Below are 17,347 nucleotides of genomic sequence, written 5' to 3'. Positions count from 1 at the left end.
CTGTCAAAAAGAAAAAAATTTGAATATAAGGGAAATAAGAAGGGAGGGATGAAATATCTCTAGAGAAGAGATTGCATATTTCTTTTTTTGTTCAGATAGAAGAGAAGATAATAAACTCATAATTTATTATATTTGTTAAGCGAGAAGAAAAAAATAATTATTTAGGATAATATTTTATTTAAAACTTTTATAATAATTCTCTTGTCTTTTTTCATTTCTTTCGCCCGTTTTTGAACGAACGAAAATTTGTAAAGAAGGAAGGATGAGTCATCTTTCATATTTTCCTTTTTTTCCTTGTATAATCTCTACTGAACAAAAGAAGTTCGTTCGTTCTTTCCAATTTTCTTAGCACACCTCTTCCTTCCTTTTTACTGAACACAACATTATTAATAGCTTTGTCTTTTATTTTTTTGTTTTTCGCCCATATTTGGAGGGATAAAAATTTGTAAAGGAGAAATGACGAGTCATTCATTCTTTTTTCTATCATCTCCTTACACCGTCTCTACCAAACAAATAAAATTTATTTACTCTTTCTTATCTTTTATCCACCCATATTCATTTCTTACTATAAAACGATCATTCAAATTATTATAATTTAAGTATTTATAAAAACAAACCGGTGTATGCAAAAAGAACTTAAATTGTTACATTAAATCACATAACTAAGACTATCACGCTTTGCATGGAATGGCTATCAATATGGTAATAGGTAAGTCTATGAAAAATGATACAAATTTTGATTTATTTTTTTAATCGACGGATGTAATAATTATTGAAATAAATGTAATAAATAGACTATTATATTCATTAAGAGAACTTGTGAGTCATTATTGAACACTATAATTTTAATTGCAAAAATAAATAAATAAATAAATTGACTATTACTCAGCATTGAATACTCTTTTAATTGGAATATGTCATTTCTTACTACGGAATTAGCAAAGGTTTTGTGAATGCAGTTGTACCCATATCAAATATGAAATACCTCATGAGCTATCAGTCTATCGCAATATCAACTATATGAAATAAAAAATTCACTGCCTAAACTACCCTTAGTCGAACATTCTTTTAATTGGAATATGTCACTTCTTATTACGGAATTTGCAAAGATTTTGTGAATACGATTGTACACACTACACGCATCAAATACGAGCGATCATTCTGTCACAATATCAACTATTTGGGGAAAAAAAATTCACTGCCTGACCTACCCTTAGTCCAGGAAAATAATAGTTAAAAAAAAAAAAAAAAGAAATCTCGCTCGTAGAAATATTTATGCTGATCAATTGCTGGCTTGATTCGAGACGTAGAGGGGATATCTCCTCCTCACCACGTGTCCTGTAAGGAATAATAAGCCATTATTTGTGTGGGCCCATTTTCAATTATGTCCTTATGATGTCATTCACTATAATGGAAATCCCCATCTTGTAGGACACTCTCTCTAAATATCAGACACTCAGACCAATCAAAGTAAAAAGGATTACCTTGACACATCTCGAATTCCCCAAAATACCCTCACAAAATTTATAAAGAGTTCAAGTCCCAAGTCGTTTCGATCTCACACTCCTTTATCAATTTACGTCTTCGGTCTTCCAATAACAAGTATAAAACGTAGTTTATTTTCCAAATATATATATATATATATAAAGTAGTTTTTTTTTTTTTTTTTTTTTTTTTTCGAGAGTCTAAAAAATAGTTGAAAAAATAGAAAAAGAGAAACTATATCATCGTCTTCTCTACTTTCTACACCTGAAATATCTAGGGTTTCTCAAATCCTAACCTAACTCTAACAGATCGCAACTGCAATACCTAATTCGCGATCTAATTGAGCTCCGTCGTCAACCGTAGTGTTTCGATTTTGTGCAAATTGGTGTGTGTGGTTATAAAGTTCGTTTTTTTGTGGGTTTTTGAGAATTCTCTGAGGGGTTTTAATTTTTGGGGGTGAATCGATGGCGGGTGTTGAGGAGGAAGAGGTGGAGTACGTGAGTGATCCGGAGGAGGCGAAGCTGTCGCTAACGATGCGGAGGAGGGAAGCGAGCGATGACGAGGAGGAAGGAGAGGGGGACGAGAGCGAGAGTAGAGAGAAGACGCGGGGAAGGATTGATTCTAGGGTTGGGATTGGGTCGGACGGTGAATCGGATGGTCAAGGGGCTGCCGCGGAGTATGACGACGATGACGATGAAGAATTGGAGTTGGAGGAGGAAGAGGAGGTGGAGGAGATGTATGAAGAGGAGGAGGAGGTGGAGGTGGAGGAAGAGGAGTATGAGGAAAAGGGTGGCCATGATGGCGTGGGAGGTGGCCTAGCGGTTGAGGATGTGGCTGCAGCAGCTGCAGTGGTGGCGAATGAATTGGATGGGGAAAGGGAGAGATCTGATGGAGAGTTAGAGGAGGTTGAGACGGGGAACCAGGTGGAAGAGGGAAAAAAAGAGAATGAACCGTTTGCAGTGCCAACGGCTGGTGCGTTCTATATGCACGATGACCGGTTTCGGGACAGTGCAGGTGGTAGAAACAGGTATTGCCAGTCGATTCTATTTATATTTTATTATGTTGGGTGATGCAAATAATTAATTATGTTGCCTTTCATGTTCATGGTAGCTATAATACAGTCTTGACATGTGAGAGTAAGAAAAATTAGGAGTCTAAGTGTTTTGCTCAACTCTTTTGTGCCTCTGAGTGTGCCTTCTTTTGATTAATACTTCCCTTTATTCTTCTTGTACTTTATTGTTACTTATCATATGTTTTCCTGGAATATTTGCTTATTAAAGATGAAGTGCAAGTGTTGTAATTTTTCCTTTCCGTAATATCAAGCTTGGAGCACCTTATTGTTTAATTTTAAGTTAATTATATTGAATGATGTGTTCAGTGGATAGTTCTCTTTGGAATTATTTGGCACAAAGTGACTACTCTCTTATTCAAACCCTCGATTTTCATGCTCTGCTGCGTGAGCTTTTACAATTACATTGAGCAAAGATCCATCCTATCATATTCCCATGAACTTGCCTATATATTTGTTTCTATTAGTCGATGTCATGTACACAATTTTTTCTTACCAAAACCCCATTGTTTGTCCGACACATACTTTCCATGTTACAATGCGTCAAATTGCATAACGAGACTCACTTTGTTTGTTTGGGGTTTACATGCACCCCTGCAATTTTGGTTGGCATCAGAACTGCTATTTTTTGATGAATTTGGTTTTGGGCTGGTACCTTTTTGTAAACTGATCTGACCTGTTGCTCAGAAGCAAAACTAAGTTCGCTGGACATCCATGGTCCCCTTAAAATTTTGCAAAACCCTATGAAATGGGTCTCGATTACCCTTGTGAATATTGAGTACCTCTAGAAATTTAAGATCTTCACCCCTCCCCCCTCTCCTTCCCCAACCCCCCCAAATAGAAAAAGACATGTCTTTAGTGCATAATAACAAAAGTCTAAAACCTTCTTCATATCTATATGGACAGCATCCCTTAATTTCTATGCAATAATGTACTTAAATCTTAATTTATATCTTAGATCTTCTTTTATATTAAGAACATATACCAACTTCTATTGTAAATAAAAATATATTAAAAAATTTATAACTTTTTTTTTTGGGGTTAATTACGTTCACACCCTCTGAGGTTTGCCTTATTGACAGTCAGATGAAAGTTGACTCCTTTTTGAACAATGACCACCCCTCAGCTTTGATAAAGTTAACAAAGACACCCCTCCCACATCTGACACATAGTGAATTAACATTATTGCCCTTTGACTTGATAATTAACCTATTTTGACCATGGAATTACATTGTTAACCTTTACTACTCATTTTATTGGACCAAACCACCCTTACTTGCATAAAAATGTGTGTGAAACATATGGGTGAAATCGACCTTCAAACCTTCATATCACAGCCGCCGCCGCCACCCATATACATCCATCACCAAATCCAGCTTAATCAAGTCCAAATCCACATACAACATACAAGAATAAATTCCATAGACATATATATATATATATATATATATATAAATCCCATATTCAGAGAGAATCACACACAAATATATATATACACACATACATAACAAATTATACCAAGTCAGAGGTCTCTGGAATTTTTGGTGGAATTGGGTGCGTGTGTTTATATATGTAGATTAGCAATTGGTGATGGTGGTGCCAGTGTGTTTTGGGGTTTGCTTGGGTTTGACGTTGTGGTTCAGTATAGATTATTTGAGTTTTTGTGGTGGAAGTGGTTGGATGGCGGTGGTGGTGGAAATGGTGAGGGGCGGTGGCGATTGACCATGCCTGGGAATAACGTCAGCTGCAAATCACGTTGCTTGCACTGCAACAATATTGCGATGACGCCCGTAAAGATGATGACGATGTGGGTTACTGGTTCGTTCTGGGGTTGTTGGGAAGAAGATGAAGGTACATAGGTAGGTGCAACCCCACGCGCAATGACGGTGCGTGGGGTGCGTGATGCCCCTTCCGGCAAAGGTTGGGGCCGGAAAAAAGGGTGATCCAACCCAACAGTTCCATCCCCTTCCCTTAGACGAAGATGATGACGACGTTCTGAAACCTCCGGCGCATTCAACGCAATCTGAACTGACTGATCTGGCTCCACATCACACGCGTTTGTTGCTCGTCTTCAACACTGACAAGAACGACGATTTGCTACTATTAAGGCGGTGGTTTCACAGGGTGGCCATGGCCGGAGGAGGTGGCGGTGGCCAGGGTAGTGAAGGTGTATAGGAGTTTTGAGAGGTGGCGGTAGTGGTGGCTGTGTTTTGGTGGCGGTGGTGGTAGGTGATGGTGAGGACTTGTTTGGCAGCTTTGGCTGCAATTTAATACTGTTGAGGGGTATTTGGGTCATTTAAATACTCTGATATTTTAGATCAAGAATTATTATTTTATTGAAGGGCAATAGTGTCTTTTTACATCTTTTTAGGGGCTGTTTGGCTGCAATTTTTGACAGGGGGTGTGAGTGTTCAAAAAGAGGCTAACTTTCATCTTGCTGTCAATAGTGTATACCTCAGGAGTGTGAGTGTAATTATTTAAAATTTTGTTTTAATATTACTAGTTTGCTCGCACCCGTGCTCCAAAAGTGAAAATTCCTGGGTCCACCCCTGCTGTTGGCTTCGGTGATGTACATTTTTGAGGCGGTTGTTTTGTATCATGTGGAGGCTTTAGAAAGGGTAGTGAAGTTTCTCTCACTCTATTGCTGGTCGATATTGCTCTTCTTTAAAGCACATATATTTGAAGATATCCTGCTACAGAGTTGGAGCCATCCTTCCAAGGCATTTATAAGGGTGAAGCCGTATGTAGCAGTGATAGATATGTATGGCGGTTGCTTTTTTAGTCTTTCTGGACTCAATATCACCATTATTTTATGGGAAGAATTCTGAAGTTTATCGACAAGAACAAGAGCAACAGCAACAGCAACAATAACAGTAATAATCTGTAAAGAATCTCTTATTGAAATTATAGTTTTCTATTCTCTTTTATGAGAACCACCAACTAACGCGGTTGCAACTGGGAATAATTTGGTGTGGGTTGATATTGTCTTTGGTTTTCGTTTTGAGCTAGAAGTTGAGAATTGACCTAGGTTGGTTTTTGGCCCTAGTTGTTGCTGGTTGCTAAACCGAACAATTTAATCCAGGTTCCACCCCGTGTTATTATGCTGCATGTTCAGACGGTGTGTTGTGCAAGCTTGTGCGCATTGTGAAAATTTTCACCTGTCTTTTTTGGGTTCATATCTCACAATTTTTAGAATTATCAGCAAAGGTTCTAATTATGGATTTGAGGCTAAAATGATTTTTTTTTTTTTTAATTTGCGGATCCCAAGTAATGGGATTAAGGCTTTCTAAGATTGAGTTAGAGTTACAATACAAACTTAAATTCACGTGTTGCTTTTTTATTTCTTTCTTTCTCGTGTATCAAAATAATTAGGTATATGGCAGAGCTGTGAAATATGGATTGGCAAAGTTTTTGTCATGGATGGATGCCCAAGCGTTAGCTTTACATTACTCGGAATAAATCCTGTGCAATGAATACGAGTTAGTGGTTTGTACTTGTAGAAAATCAATAACGACATTGTGCCCAAAATGCGCTCTTCCTATCACGAACACTCTGCAAAAAAGTTTGCTCAGGTGCCTTGATGCTATCATGTCTTGAGAGTTAAGAGTGCTTCCAACATATTAAAGGAAAGAAAATAAGTTAAGAGTGCTTGAGATGGACAGCCGCTTCTGTGAATTCTTCCGGCTACAAATTTATTGTATCCTTCCAGCTACAAACATCTATTGAATTCCTAGTTCTACATACAGTAAATTATGCTATGAGTTTTATTAACTGTACACATAATTGTAATAAATTTTCTATTTCTTGTTCATTTTATTTTTTCTTCTAACTATATCAGTGTTTCCATGGTACCATGCTTCCTACATAGTGATGGTGTAACATGTTATATTTTTGTTTAGGCGAACACTTGGGGGAAGGAAGTTGTGGGAGTCAAAAGATGACAGGAAATGGGGGCATGACAAGTTTGAGGAGATGTCCTTGCAGGAAAGGCATTACGAAGAGGTGAGTGGTTTTGTACTTTCTGAATGATGATTTTGGGTCTGAAGTGGCTTCTTTCTTTTAAAAGCTGCTTCTAATATGTACCACTATTTATTTTCCAGGGTAGGAGGACTTCTAGAGGTCATTACCGAGCCCGTGGTAAAAATCGAGGTGCAAACCATGGATATCAGAGAGGAAACAGGTTTAGAGCATATAGCAATGACAATCAGAACAATGCACCCAAATCTGTGAGGGGGAGAGGCCCTAGAAGGTACGAACCTTCAACAAAGAGCAACAGTGTAGCGCTGTCAACACAAAACAAACAGTGAGTAGACAATTAAACATTTATGATGTTCTTTTGTTTTTCTTGGTTCATGAAAATTTGTTAAATAATTTTTGTTCTGTTTTTTCTGAATTCTTAGATCTGGGAGATCAATTGAGAAAACAACACATGCTAATTCAGGGAGAGTGTCTGCACCTGCATCAAACGTAGATTCTAATTCTGTTCCTGCTAGGAAGCATGTGTTTGCGTCAAGCTTGAGTTCTGCTTCTCCTCCATTTTATCCTTCTAGCTCTTCCACTAAGGAGATCACTTTGACGCAGAAAAGGGATGTACCAGTGGGAACCATTAACCGGAACTTTCGGCCTTCCATTATGGATGAGAATTTTTCCAGATCACAATCCAATGTGGTACTGCGAGGAAAGGATGTAGCCAATGCAATGGGCATGGACAAGCTTTCTATTGATGATTCCATCTCTGCAGTTGCAGGGAAGCATTCAACGAACTTCCAATTGCCAACTTCTAGATCCACATTGATCAATGCTACTCAACCTTCTCAACCCAGGGCTCAGGGGAGGGGTCTAGCTCCTTCAGGGCAGATGAATTCTCAACCAGCAACCCGTCATAACCAAATTAATAGAGTGTCTCCTCTAACCCAACTCAATTCTGTTCAGAGGGGTCCTGTTCAAAGCAGAGTTCAACCTTCTATACAACAGTTGGGTCAGCGTCCTGGTAGTGGATCTCAAGCTTCCTCTCCACCAAAATCAGCTCTATCAATAAATTCATTTGAAATTGGGGAACTGGAATCTCCTCCTGAATCAAGTAAATCCAGGACTGCTTTGGTTGGAAAAGGAAAAGGCAGTATTCAAGGTAGTGGAAGGGGCTCTATCATGTACAATGGAGCTCAGGTTATTGGAGCTTCTGGGAATATGGGCGGTGGTCATGGTGATCAAAACTTTCCTCCAACTCCTGCCTTTTTGCCAGGTAAAGCTTCTTTATTGCCACTTTAGCTGTCAGAAAGAAGGAAAATAATGAAAATCATCCTTAATATCAAGTCCCAAATAAAACCCTATTCTTGGGATACACTTGATTTGGGCAGAGTTAAGTTAAAGTTTACATTATTTTTGCAACGAGTAACTAATGAGCTATAACTCTTTTCCCCCTTAAATGTGAATGAAATAACAATTGACTATTAAAATACTCCCTCCGTCCCACCAAAAGTGTCCACTTTTCCATTTATGGCTGTCCCAAAATAATTGTCCCAGTTCAAAATCCAATGTACTATTTTTTTAATATTCATAATTTACCCTCATTGCCTTGAAGTAATAAAAGCAATTAAAGTTATGTTGATCCACCATAGAAGGGTATATTTTGAAATTCATTACCTATCAATATAATAAAAAAAAATATTAAAAACTACTCTCTTAAAAAGTTAGGTTTCTGAAAAGGGACACTTTTTGTGGAACGGAGGGAGTAGTTCAGTTTGAACTTTCAAAAGAAAAAAAAAGTTCAGTTTTGATCCCTTTGGATGCATCGTATTTGTTCGTTATTTTGATATGGTTAATTCTTTGTGGCAGTAGAAACTGTTTATGACATTTTGTGTGTCTATATCACTTTGTAAATTGACTGATTGTATGTATCAAGATCTATGCTTATTGTTCTTCAGGCTTGTTTCAATGTGCTTGAATTATAAGTTCTATTCTTTGATGATTGACATGCAGTTGTGCCATTTGGCGGCCAGCATCCTGGTGGTATTGGGGTTCCTGCTGTTGGCATGGCCTTCCCTGGATATGTTGCTCAACCACAACTTGGGTTGGGAAATTCTGAGATGACATGGTATTTTAATTTGCCCTTTCCAAGTGTACTTTATGTGTTCATGTTATTACTTATTGATTTATGGATTGCTCTCGGTTTCTTACATTCTTTCCACTCTGGAGAGGTGATGCCATGGTCATTTCTGCAATTGGCTGAATGCCACACCTTTTGGAGTAGGAAAAATGATTTTTCCTTGATGGGATAAAATAATTGTTAATTGATCTATATTAACTATCCCTTTAATCCTATTTGATTGATTGTTTACTAGTGGAAAAGATTCAAAAGAGTAGTTATGTTGAGAAAACTTTGTTATTGATGTCTTATTATCAGGCCTAAATAAATGATTGTTATCTTGGATATCATAATAATCATATGCTAAAACATATCTATAGTGTCATTTGTAGTTCACACACCACTTGGGGATATGCCAATGCAAGTCCATCTATGTTTCATGTATCCTTGGAAATGCATAAAAAAAATTAGATTTTACATGAAACATAGGGGTATCTAAGCAGTTGGGTAATTTGGTGGGTCCAGTTGTTCCTGGTGGGACCCAAATTGATCTTTTGAATTGTTGATTGGCATCCCCCTCCTACTCCTCCCAATATATATATATATATATATATGACTGTTCATCTGCTCACTGGTGTGCAAGGAATTTATGCACGAGTTAAATCTTAACCGTTGGATATAAAAGAATAAACCACCTTTTTAACTGCCCACTGGAATCTAACAGTTAATACTTGAGGTGTGCATACATTTTCCTGCACACCAGGGAGCAAGTGAACAATTCTGTATATATATATATATATATTTTTTTTTTTTTTTACTCTTTAACCAATCAAGTGGTGATCATCTATCTCATCACAAAATATTTTGTCTACACGAATGATTATATTGTTTGTCTGGTTTAATATTGTTCAGGTGCCAAAATGGCATGCTTCTTGTTTTTGGGGTTTGCATGTGCCTGACTATGTTCGTGATCTATTAAAATATCTGTTTGTTTTGTTCTTAAAATACTATTTACAGGGTAGAAGTGTTTGGTGAGGGTTTTGTACATCCTCTTGTTTGAAAAGAGGGAAAATTAAGGGGATGACTCTAAGGTTTATGAACCATCAAGCTTTGCAGATACTAATGGGAGAGAATCCATCAATGAGGAATGAAGCCATAGGTGTGAAAGTGAGAGAGAGAGAGAGAGAGAGAGAGAGAGAGTGCTTGTTCAAGTGTGAAGCTGGTCTACTTTGGGATAATCCTTGAATTATATTTTTGCATTTCGATTCAGGCATATGGTATTTATCTCCCATGCTAGGTCTACTTTGGGATGGCTTAAAAAATAGGCAGGGTTAGATAGGGGAGGACTGGGTTTTGTATACTCGAGATTAATTTTTAAAAGGAGTGTAAAATCTGTGAGGTGGGCACAAGGAGCACCTTGAAGCTCTAATTTGGAGGTTCATGCATTTGTGCTTTGTTTGTTAGGAAGGATGGGAAAATGGAGGGAAGAGATAAGATGGAGGATGGAATAGACATCCCTAGGGAAGGGATGGCGCCCATCCATCCTTTTGTTTGATTGAGTGGAAGGGAAGGGAAGGAGGTGGCCCCTTCGAGTCCTTTGTTTGGTTGGAGGGACGGAAAGAAATTGCCTTGAACTTTTTTTTACTAATATCCCTCTATGGAATTTCAATAAAGTAATTTGATAGATAATTGAAGGGTAGAAATGTTATTTCATATGGCCATGCATAACACTAGTGTTCCGTGCATATGGAGGTCCTAGTGGTTTCCTCTTTCATCTTTCGTGACATTAGTCTTTGCTCCAAATATTTTGCGACATCTGTCTCTTTAATTAGAAATGGTAAGGTTTTAGAAAGGGTACTTGGTTGATGCTTTCTCCTTGCAAAATATTTCACTGTAGAAACAGCTGCTGCTATGATTAGTTTGTCAAAATGAAGTTTCGGTTTTACTCATCTTTCATAAAACTCCTCATCCACTTTTTGAATATGATTTTTTTCTTCTTCGCAAAGTCTACATCTTAGTAATGCATTTTTTTCCCTTGGAAAGAAGTGATGATTTTCATTTTCAAATTCTCAGGCTACCGGTTTTGGCTAGTGCTGCGGGAGCTATGGGGGCTGCAGGAGCTTTAGGGGCGACATATCCCTATATTACTATGGATGGTGCTTATCATTCTCGTCCATCAGGACAATCTTCCTCAGGTGCTTCAAGGTTCGTAGCATGTTTTCTAATATGATTGCTTCTAATCTGATTTTCTTTATTGTTCTGATTAAATTCCCCGTTTCCATTACCTCCGCATGTAGCTACAAAACATAAAATTTTTATCATCTTCTCAAGTCCAATGCCATGATGGCTTATTCAATCAGTTCTCTCTTTCAAGCGCTAGTAGCTTGTTATCTGAAATGCATAATCTTTTTCATATTCCAATGCTCCATCATGGTCTAAGACTCTCAGTATATGATGCAAACATCTTGCTTCCTGTGTTTTTTCTGAGGTTTTAAAGATTCGTGTGAGGCCATCTGTTTCTTAGGCATAGGACATGTTTATTATCCCTTTCCCAGTCTTGCATCCTATAAACATGTGATATGTAACTTAATTGCTTGAATCTCTAATGTCACGTGTCATCAAATTTATGCTTCCATCTAAGTAACACAAACATTGGTACTGAACGCGGGCATGAAATATAAGCACGTTACGACATGGACATGTTGACATGTCAAAACCTAAAACAAGGCTAATATAAATATAAATATTTATTTATATACACATCTACTGAATTAGATGATTATAGAACTTTAATTAATTTTTAATTTCAATACTAAGAGTTATATGATTTAGAAAATTTGTGAATACTAGATAGCTACTAGGGGTGACAATATTTGACACGACACGCTAACATAACACGAGATAAGAGGGTTTGGGTTTGGGCTAATCGTGTTCGTGTCGTAATCGTGTTGACACGGATTGACCCATTAACTAAACATGTCGTGTAACTCGTGTTCGACCCTACTAACACGATCATGACACAATTAACTAAACGGATCAGATAAACGTGTGTTATTCATATAAAAAATGACCTATTTAGCTAAACGTGTAGAATAAATGTGTCGTGTTTGTGTAAAAAATGACTTAAACATGTTTTTCGTGTCATTTTGTGTCTTGTCGTGTTGTGTCGTGTCTTATTTTGACCCATTTATTAAACGGGTTACGCGTGTCGTGTCGTGTTATATGTATAATAATCCTGTTCGTGTTAAGGGGTCTTGACACTATTAATAATTGTGTCGTGTTCGTGTCGACTCTAATCATGTTCGTGTCATAATCATGTTGACACGAACACGACCCGTCAACACGAATTGCCACCCGTAATAGCTACCACTCACCTACTTTGTCATTAGAATTACATTTTTGGCATGTATGAAAAAGTGTCACTGCTCTGCTTGGCTTTGTTTATTTTTGTCATATATGAAAAAGTGTCGGTGTGTGCTTGACTGTTTTGTTACTACATGTATAATGTCTATTACTTATTTATTTATTTTTAGAAAAAAAAAAAAAGATTAGCCAAATTGAGGTGTTCATTTTGTTTCCAAGATTGTCGGATTTGACTACTTATAAAGGTGTTTGTGTTATGTAAGACTTGTATTGGAGAGTATGAGATGTGCCAGCCAAGTGTCCAGATGGGTTTGCTAAGCTATTAAAAATGAAATTATTTTAAATTAGAGACTCGTCTATGAAGTGTTGAACACATACCCAAGAGTGTCGTTTATGTCCGTGCTTCTTAGGCTTTCCTGCATTGTCATGAAAGCAATGTCCTGTTGCTTGGTAAGAAATTTTTTCTTTTGCTGTGGCCTCATCATGATTTCCTCTTCGCTAGAGTGATGAATTTTCGTTTGTTTGTAAGAGTTGCGTGTTTTGATTTATTGCATTATTGCTGACTGAAATTACTATCTTATTAAGAAGTGATCCCTCATGTCCTGGAATATATTAACAGTTATAAAGTTGAACACTATAGAAAAGCTGTTAAATGTTTTTTTTTTTAAAACTTTTGCAGCAAAGAAAACAATACAAATATTTCCAGTAATGAATTGAAGCCGTCACAGAGACCGGGTAAGACATAACGAAGCCCTTGGTATTTGATTTTATTTACAAAACCTTAAACTTGCACTACATTATTCGCCATATTTTGTGGTTGAATTAGCTACTCTTTTCTGCAGAGCTCGCAAGTGATGAGTTTGGGCAACGGCAAAACAATCCTCGAAGGCAAGTTGAAATTAATGACCTTATTTACCTGTCATACTTTGTTTGAATGGGGGCTCATGACCTGTTTTAGATGACAATTTTTTCCCAATTCCCTCTACAATCTCCCTTTTGTTGTCTTGTTGCTCTCTCTTATCTTTTTTTGTTCTAAAAATGTTGAGAGTTCTTTTTGTTAATCATGCAGATATTCGAAGATAAACTTTGGCCAGTGAAGTACTGAAATATGTTTGAGCCTTTTTGAATAAACAGATTAAAAGGTTAATGTTTACCCTATTGAACTTCTGCATCATTTGGGTGTTTCAAATTTCTGAGTCTTGACTTTTTGGTACTGCAGGCCTTTCTCCGGGCCCTTTGTGATCTCCAGTATTTGTTCTGGAGCACTTTGGGCTGCATTATATTCCAAGATATTTTAGGTAATGTCTCTGTTCTTGGGCTTGGTCGTTATATTTTGTACATTAGCTGACCATTAAAGTTCTGGAGTATTGTGTTACCTGAACTAAGACCTTAATCATCTCGATTGCATTCTGATGTGGCTTGTGAAATAAATATGTGTCAGTTTTGAGGCGGCAGCTAATGCCAATCATTTGGTGCAAAATTCTCCACGATTTTAAGATAATTCTGGGTTATAACTGTTCATTTAGAGTGCATTTTATGCCCAGAACATGGACTGGAAAATGGGTTTGTGCTGAATTTTTAATAAACTTAATGCCTGTGACTCTAGGATTGTTTTGGAGCATGAAGATGTATTTGTCTGTGTGGTTATACTATATACATGTTTGTGAACATGCAAACACTTGGAACTTGCATGAGATGCTGTTACCTGGCTTTCGGTATGGAACCATAGCTCTGGTAGTTTTAATTCTGAAAATGGTATTAAGAGTATTTAGGGGATAATGTGGATTGCTCGGAGTGTGGGAGAGTTACATTGGAATATGAGCGCAGTAATCTGAAGAATGCCTAGAAGTGCGACAACTTTAATTTTTTGGATACCTTAAGGTCATTTTGTTCAGTGCTGTTCCCACTTTTGTGGATCCTGGGAGACTAACTTTTAGCATTATTTTTTTAATTCATGAGATTCTAAATGTGTATGCACACCATCCAAATGAATGTGTAATAAATGTGAGCTTATGCACGTGTAATCGAAAATTTTAAGTTTGAAATCTGAAGATGACGAGTTGAATGTCTATGACTTAACTTTAAGGTTGTATTTCTGTGATAGGAATGCAACTGACATTCAGTTGTAAAATTTTGGGGATACATTAACCTAAACAGCAGCATAAGTTTTAGGAGAGATTAAAATTTGAACAGCAGCAAATAAATTGATCCATGATCTGTCAAATTGTGGTTGAATTAGCGAACAAATATTCTTAATTTTACCACTGCTTGAAAATTTTATGGCAAGTTATGAGCTTCTTAAATTTTTTGATGTGTTTTATTGTTATGTAAATTAGATCTAGAATGAAGAAAATAACAGAAATGGAGGTTGAATTTTTTATTCTATTTTATTAACCTCAACCTTCCTAAGTTTTGTGGGGGGATAAAAAACCTTCCTAAGTTTGAATAGTGTATTAGGATATGAATCTGCTACCTACTTAGGATGATTGTCTTTTGATATGATGATGGTATGGCACCTAATGTTGACCATGCGGACACACCGGGTCATCACTTCCTTGATCTCAGTCAAACGGGGTCAGTGCACTATGAATTTATTTAGCCTATTTTTATTATCATAAAGCAGTAAGTTAATTCACGAATATTGTGAAAAATGAAATAACTTGACAAATTCTGGAGTTATTTTGATGAATCTTGGAATAACAAAGCGCCGGATTTTATTTCCGTCTCATCTAAAAATGAATGAGCATGCAAAATCACTCGCTCTATTTTCTAGAGTAAGGATATATCGTCATAAGTCTTATCAAAAATGAATTTGAATGTGTCATCCATGTTTAGTACGAAGTGGAAATAATATTTTGCACTTTGTCATTTTGATAAAGTTTGGAATGAAAGTGCAGATTTTTATTTTCACCTCATCTAATCATGGATGTCCCTTGCAAATTCATTCTTAGTATTTTCTGGACTTTGATATTTCATGGTTACTTGTCGAATTTTTCAAAAATTTCCTTGTGATTGTGTTGGTAGAGTGGAATAGGGTTATTCTATGCAATTGTCAAAATGTAGGAAATTCTATTAATCTTTTGAATTATGAATTTTAACATGGATAGGTTGCTCGGCATGGTTTTTGTAAGAAGTATAATGAAGCTCACATCCCGGTGGTTTGGATTAAAGATGGTTTTTGTTTTTGCGAGGTTTCATTGATATATTCCTACTGTTTTTTTCGTTGGTTGGATCTTGTTGTAAATGCATGTGGAATGGTTTGTGTGTGTCTGGATGAGTATGATTATATTTCTTCATCCCAATGCTATCTTTGTCAATTCCTTTTCAGGATATTTATCTGCTGTGCTCTTAACTCTTTCTTTCTTTTGTTTTATTTTTCAGGTATATATGACAAACGCCCGCTCATGCTGCACTTACCTGAAGAAAAACATTGCAGCTTGACGGGTGGCAGTTCTTTGTTCAAATGTGTGGTAGGAATTTACTATAAAAGCCTTGGAAAATTTATTATTGATTCTGGAAATTCAACAAATTTGTGATTTTGGTTTTATCTTAAATTCAGGTTTTCTGTGGGTTGGTTTTCCTCGTGGAGCTTGTGAGAATTTGGTCGCGGGCTACTTCAAAATTTGTTTTAAAAAATGGAGAAGAAGAAGAAGGATTATTGTGCAGCTGTTTGGTTAGTGAAGTTTTTTGTTTTCTTAAAGATGATGGTGCATCTCTTGGGTTTTCCTCATAAGCGATGGCTTTTACCATTTGTGGTCATTTCTCTTGTTTTGAGGTACTTTTTGATGTCCGGATTCATTTGCCTAGTCGAGATTTTTTTTGTTCAATGAACTTTCTAGTCATTATAAGGCGCTGGTTTGTTGAGTGAGAAATGTATGTTATGGTGAACTTTCTGCTACTAACTGATGTTTTCTGAACAATGGCATGCTCTGTTGTGCTTATGGTACTTGAAATCACAGTCGTTTGTGGCAGTTCTTTTTCGATATTGGCATATAGAGTATATCTATGATATTATGATGATGAGTTTGAAATCTTAGAATTTTGGCCTCAAATTTCTTTAAAAGCAATTTGACTGCTGCTAGACATGTACCATAATTATTTTGGTGGCATGACGTGAAAGAGGGAAGGGGAGAGATTTGAATACACTGATAATTTAGTATCTTGTAAGATAGGGAGTGTATATATTTTACATTCTTTTGTCTTCTTTACCCTCCACTTGATGGTTTTAATGAATGGTATGGTAATGCCTTGCAAGTCTAAAATTTATGGTGATTAAACAATTTTGCGACTAAAAGATAAACTACTAGCAATAATGTCAAATCTTTCAAGCCCGTTGGTCACCTTTCTTTGCGTTAATTAGTCGGTTAACATTTCAGTTCTTTGCGTTAATTAGTCGGTTAACATTTCAGTTTGAAAATAACTTCCCTCTTATTGGAGATTAATAGTTTCTTGGAATAAATGTAGATTGTAAGAGGTTTTTGAAAGTTGATTGGTTTTTTTTTTTTTTTTTTTTTTTTTTTTTTTTTTTTTAAAGAAAAGCCTTTGAAGCGCGAAAGTACAAAATGGGTTGTGAATGGAATGGTCAATGCCCTTTTAAGATATTAAAGTGTTTGGTGAATTTGGTGGATGGTTAGGTCAGACATGATGCGTTTTAGGGAAGTCAGTATTGTGTTTATTTAATTTTGTTCTGGACAACACTTGAGCCTATCAAAGGTAATAGATGGACACATCTTCTTTTATTATAAATTCAGAAAAATGTGGTGAATATGTATTAAATTATTTTTTATTTTGTAATTAGAGAATGTTCAATTGTTATTGGTACGCATTACCAGCATGGATGAAATACATCATCACCGCTCAGGACCGAAGCATTGTCTCCTGTTGATAAGAAATTGCACCGCCAATCAACCGAAGTACCAAATCAGTAAATTTGTATCATGCCTGCTAACAACTACTATATATGGATATGATTATATATATATATATATGCATGTGTTATTACCTATTAGGCATAGTTATGTTACATGGAAAAACAAATATAATTCAAAATTATGAGGAAAATACTAAATTAACCCTGGACATTAAACATTCATATGCCATATTTTGATCTTCATTATCCACTTTAAGAGTTAGAGATCATACCATTTGTACTTCAACTTGTCGATCGCCATCATAAATTTATCTGATTTTTTCTTCATTTCCAGCATACCATGATAGAATATTGCAGTGGTTGCAGAAATACGAAGGAATCAAACTTGTCTCTCTCCTGCACTAATTGTCGCTTAATTTCATTGTTTTAAAAATGCTGGGACCATTTAATTACTCAAAATTTGATGGTTCTTGAC

At 36.4% G+C, this 17,347-nt stretch overlaps 1 protein-coding gene across 2 annotated transcripts; it reads left to right on the top strand.

Moving 5' to 3' along the window:
- Positions 1–1,587: 1,587 nt before the first annotated feature.
- On the top strand, positions 1,588–15,985 carry LOC132286914 (protein MLN51 homolog). Of its 2 annotated transcripts, XM_059789345.1 has the most exons (13): positions 1,588–2,512; positions 6,454–6,556; positions 6,655–6,857; positions 6,955–7,796; positions 8,534–8,648; positions 10,713–10,844; positions 12,682–12,737; positions 12,845–12,890; positions 13,072–13,144; positions 13,222–13,300; positions 13,609–13,717; positions 15,384–15,472; positions 15,562–15,985. In XM_059789345.1, the coding sequence occupies exons 1-9, from the start codon at positions 1,950–1,952 to the stop codon at positions 13,097–13,099; spliced, it is 2,088 nt and encodes a 695-aa protein (XP_059645328.1). In that variant the 5' UTR covers positions 1,588–1,949; the 3' UTR covers positions 13,100–13,144; positions 13,222–13,300; positions 13,609–13,717; positions 15,384–15,472; positions 15,562–15,985. The 2 variants fall into 2 exon arrangements, with proteins under 2 accessions (XP_059645328.1, XP_059645327.1); XM_059789344.1 differs by lacking the exon at positions 13,609–13,717.
- The last annotated feature ends 1,362 nt before the right edge of the window (positions 15,986–17,347 follow it).

This window comes from Cornus florida, unplaced genomic scaffold (genome assembly GCF_030987335.1).
Source record: "Cornus florida cultivar Cherokee Brave unplaced genomic scaffold, ASM3098733v1 CherokeeBrave_3.0.0_Hap2_Chr11, whole genome shotgun sequence".
Taxonomy (NCBI): domain Eukaryota; kingdom Viridiplantae; phylum Streptophyta; class Magnoliopsida; order Cornales; family Cornaceae; genus Cornus; species Cornus florida.
This window is presented reverse-complemented; position numbering and strand designations above follow the sequence as displayed.

Bases quoted from the DNA above. Each gene is read 5' to 3' on its own strand.
- LOC132286914 (XM_059789344.1), top strand. From the start codon at position 1,950: ATGGCGGGTGTTGAGGAGGAAGAGGTGGAGTACGTGAGTGATCCGGAG. The intron at 6,557-6,654 runs GTGAGTGGTTTT...TTTATTTTCCAG, and splicing joins AGGAAAGGCATTACGAAGAG to GGTAGGAGGACTTCTAGAGG. The intron at 8,649-10,712 runs GTATTTTAATTT...TCAAATTCTCAG, and splicing joins GGAAATTCTGAGATGACATG to GCTACCGGTTTTGGCTAGTG.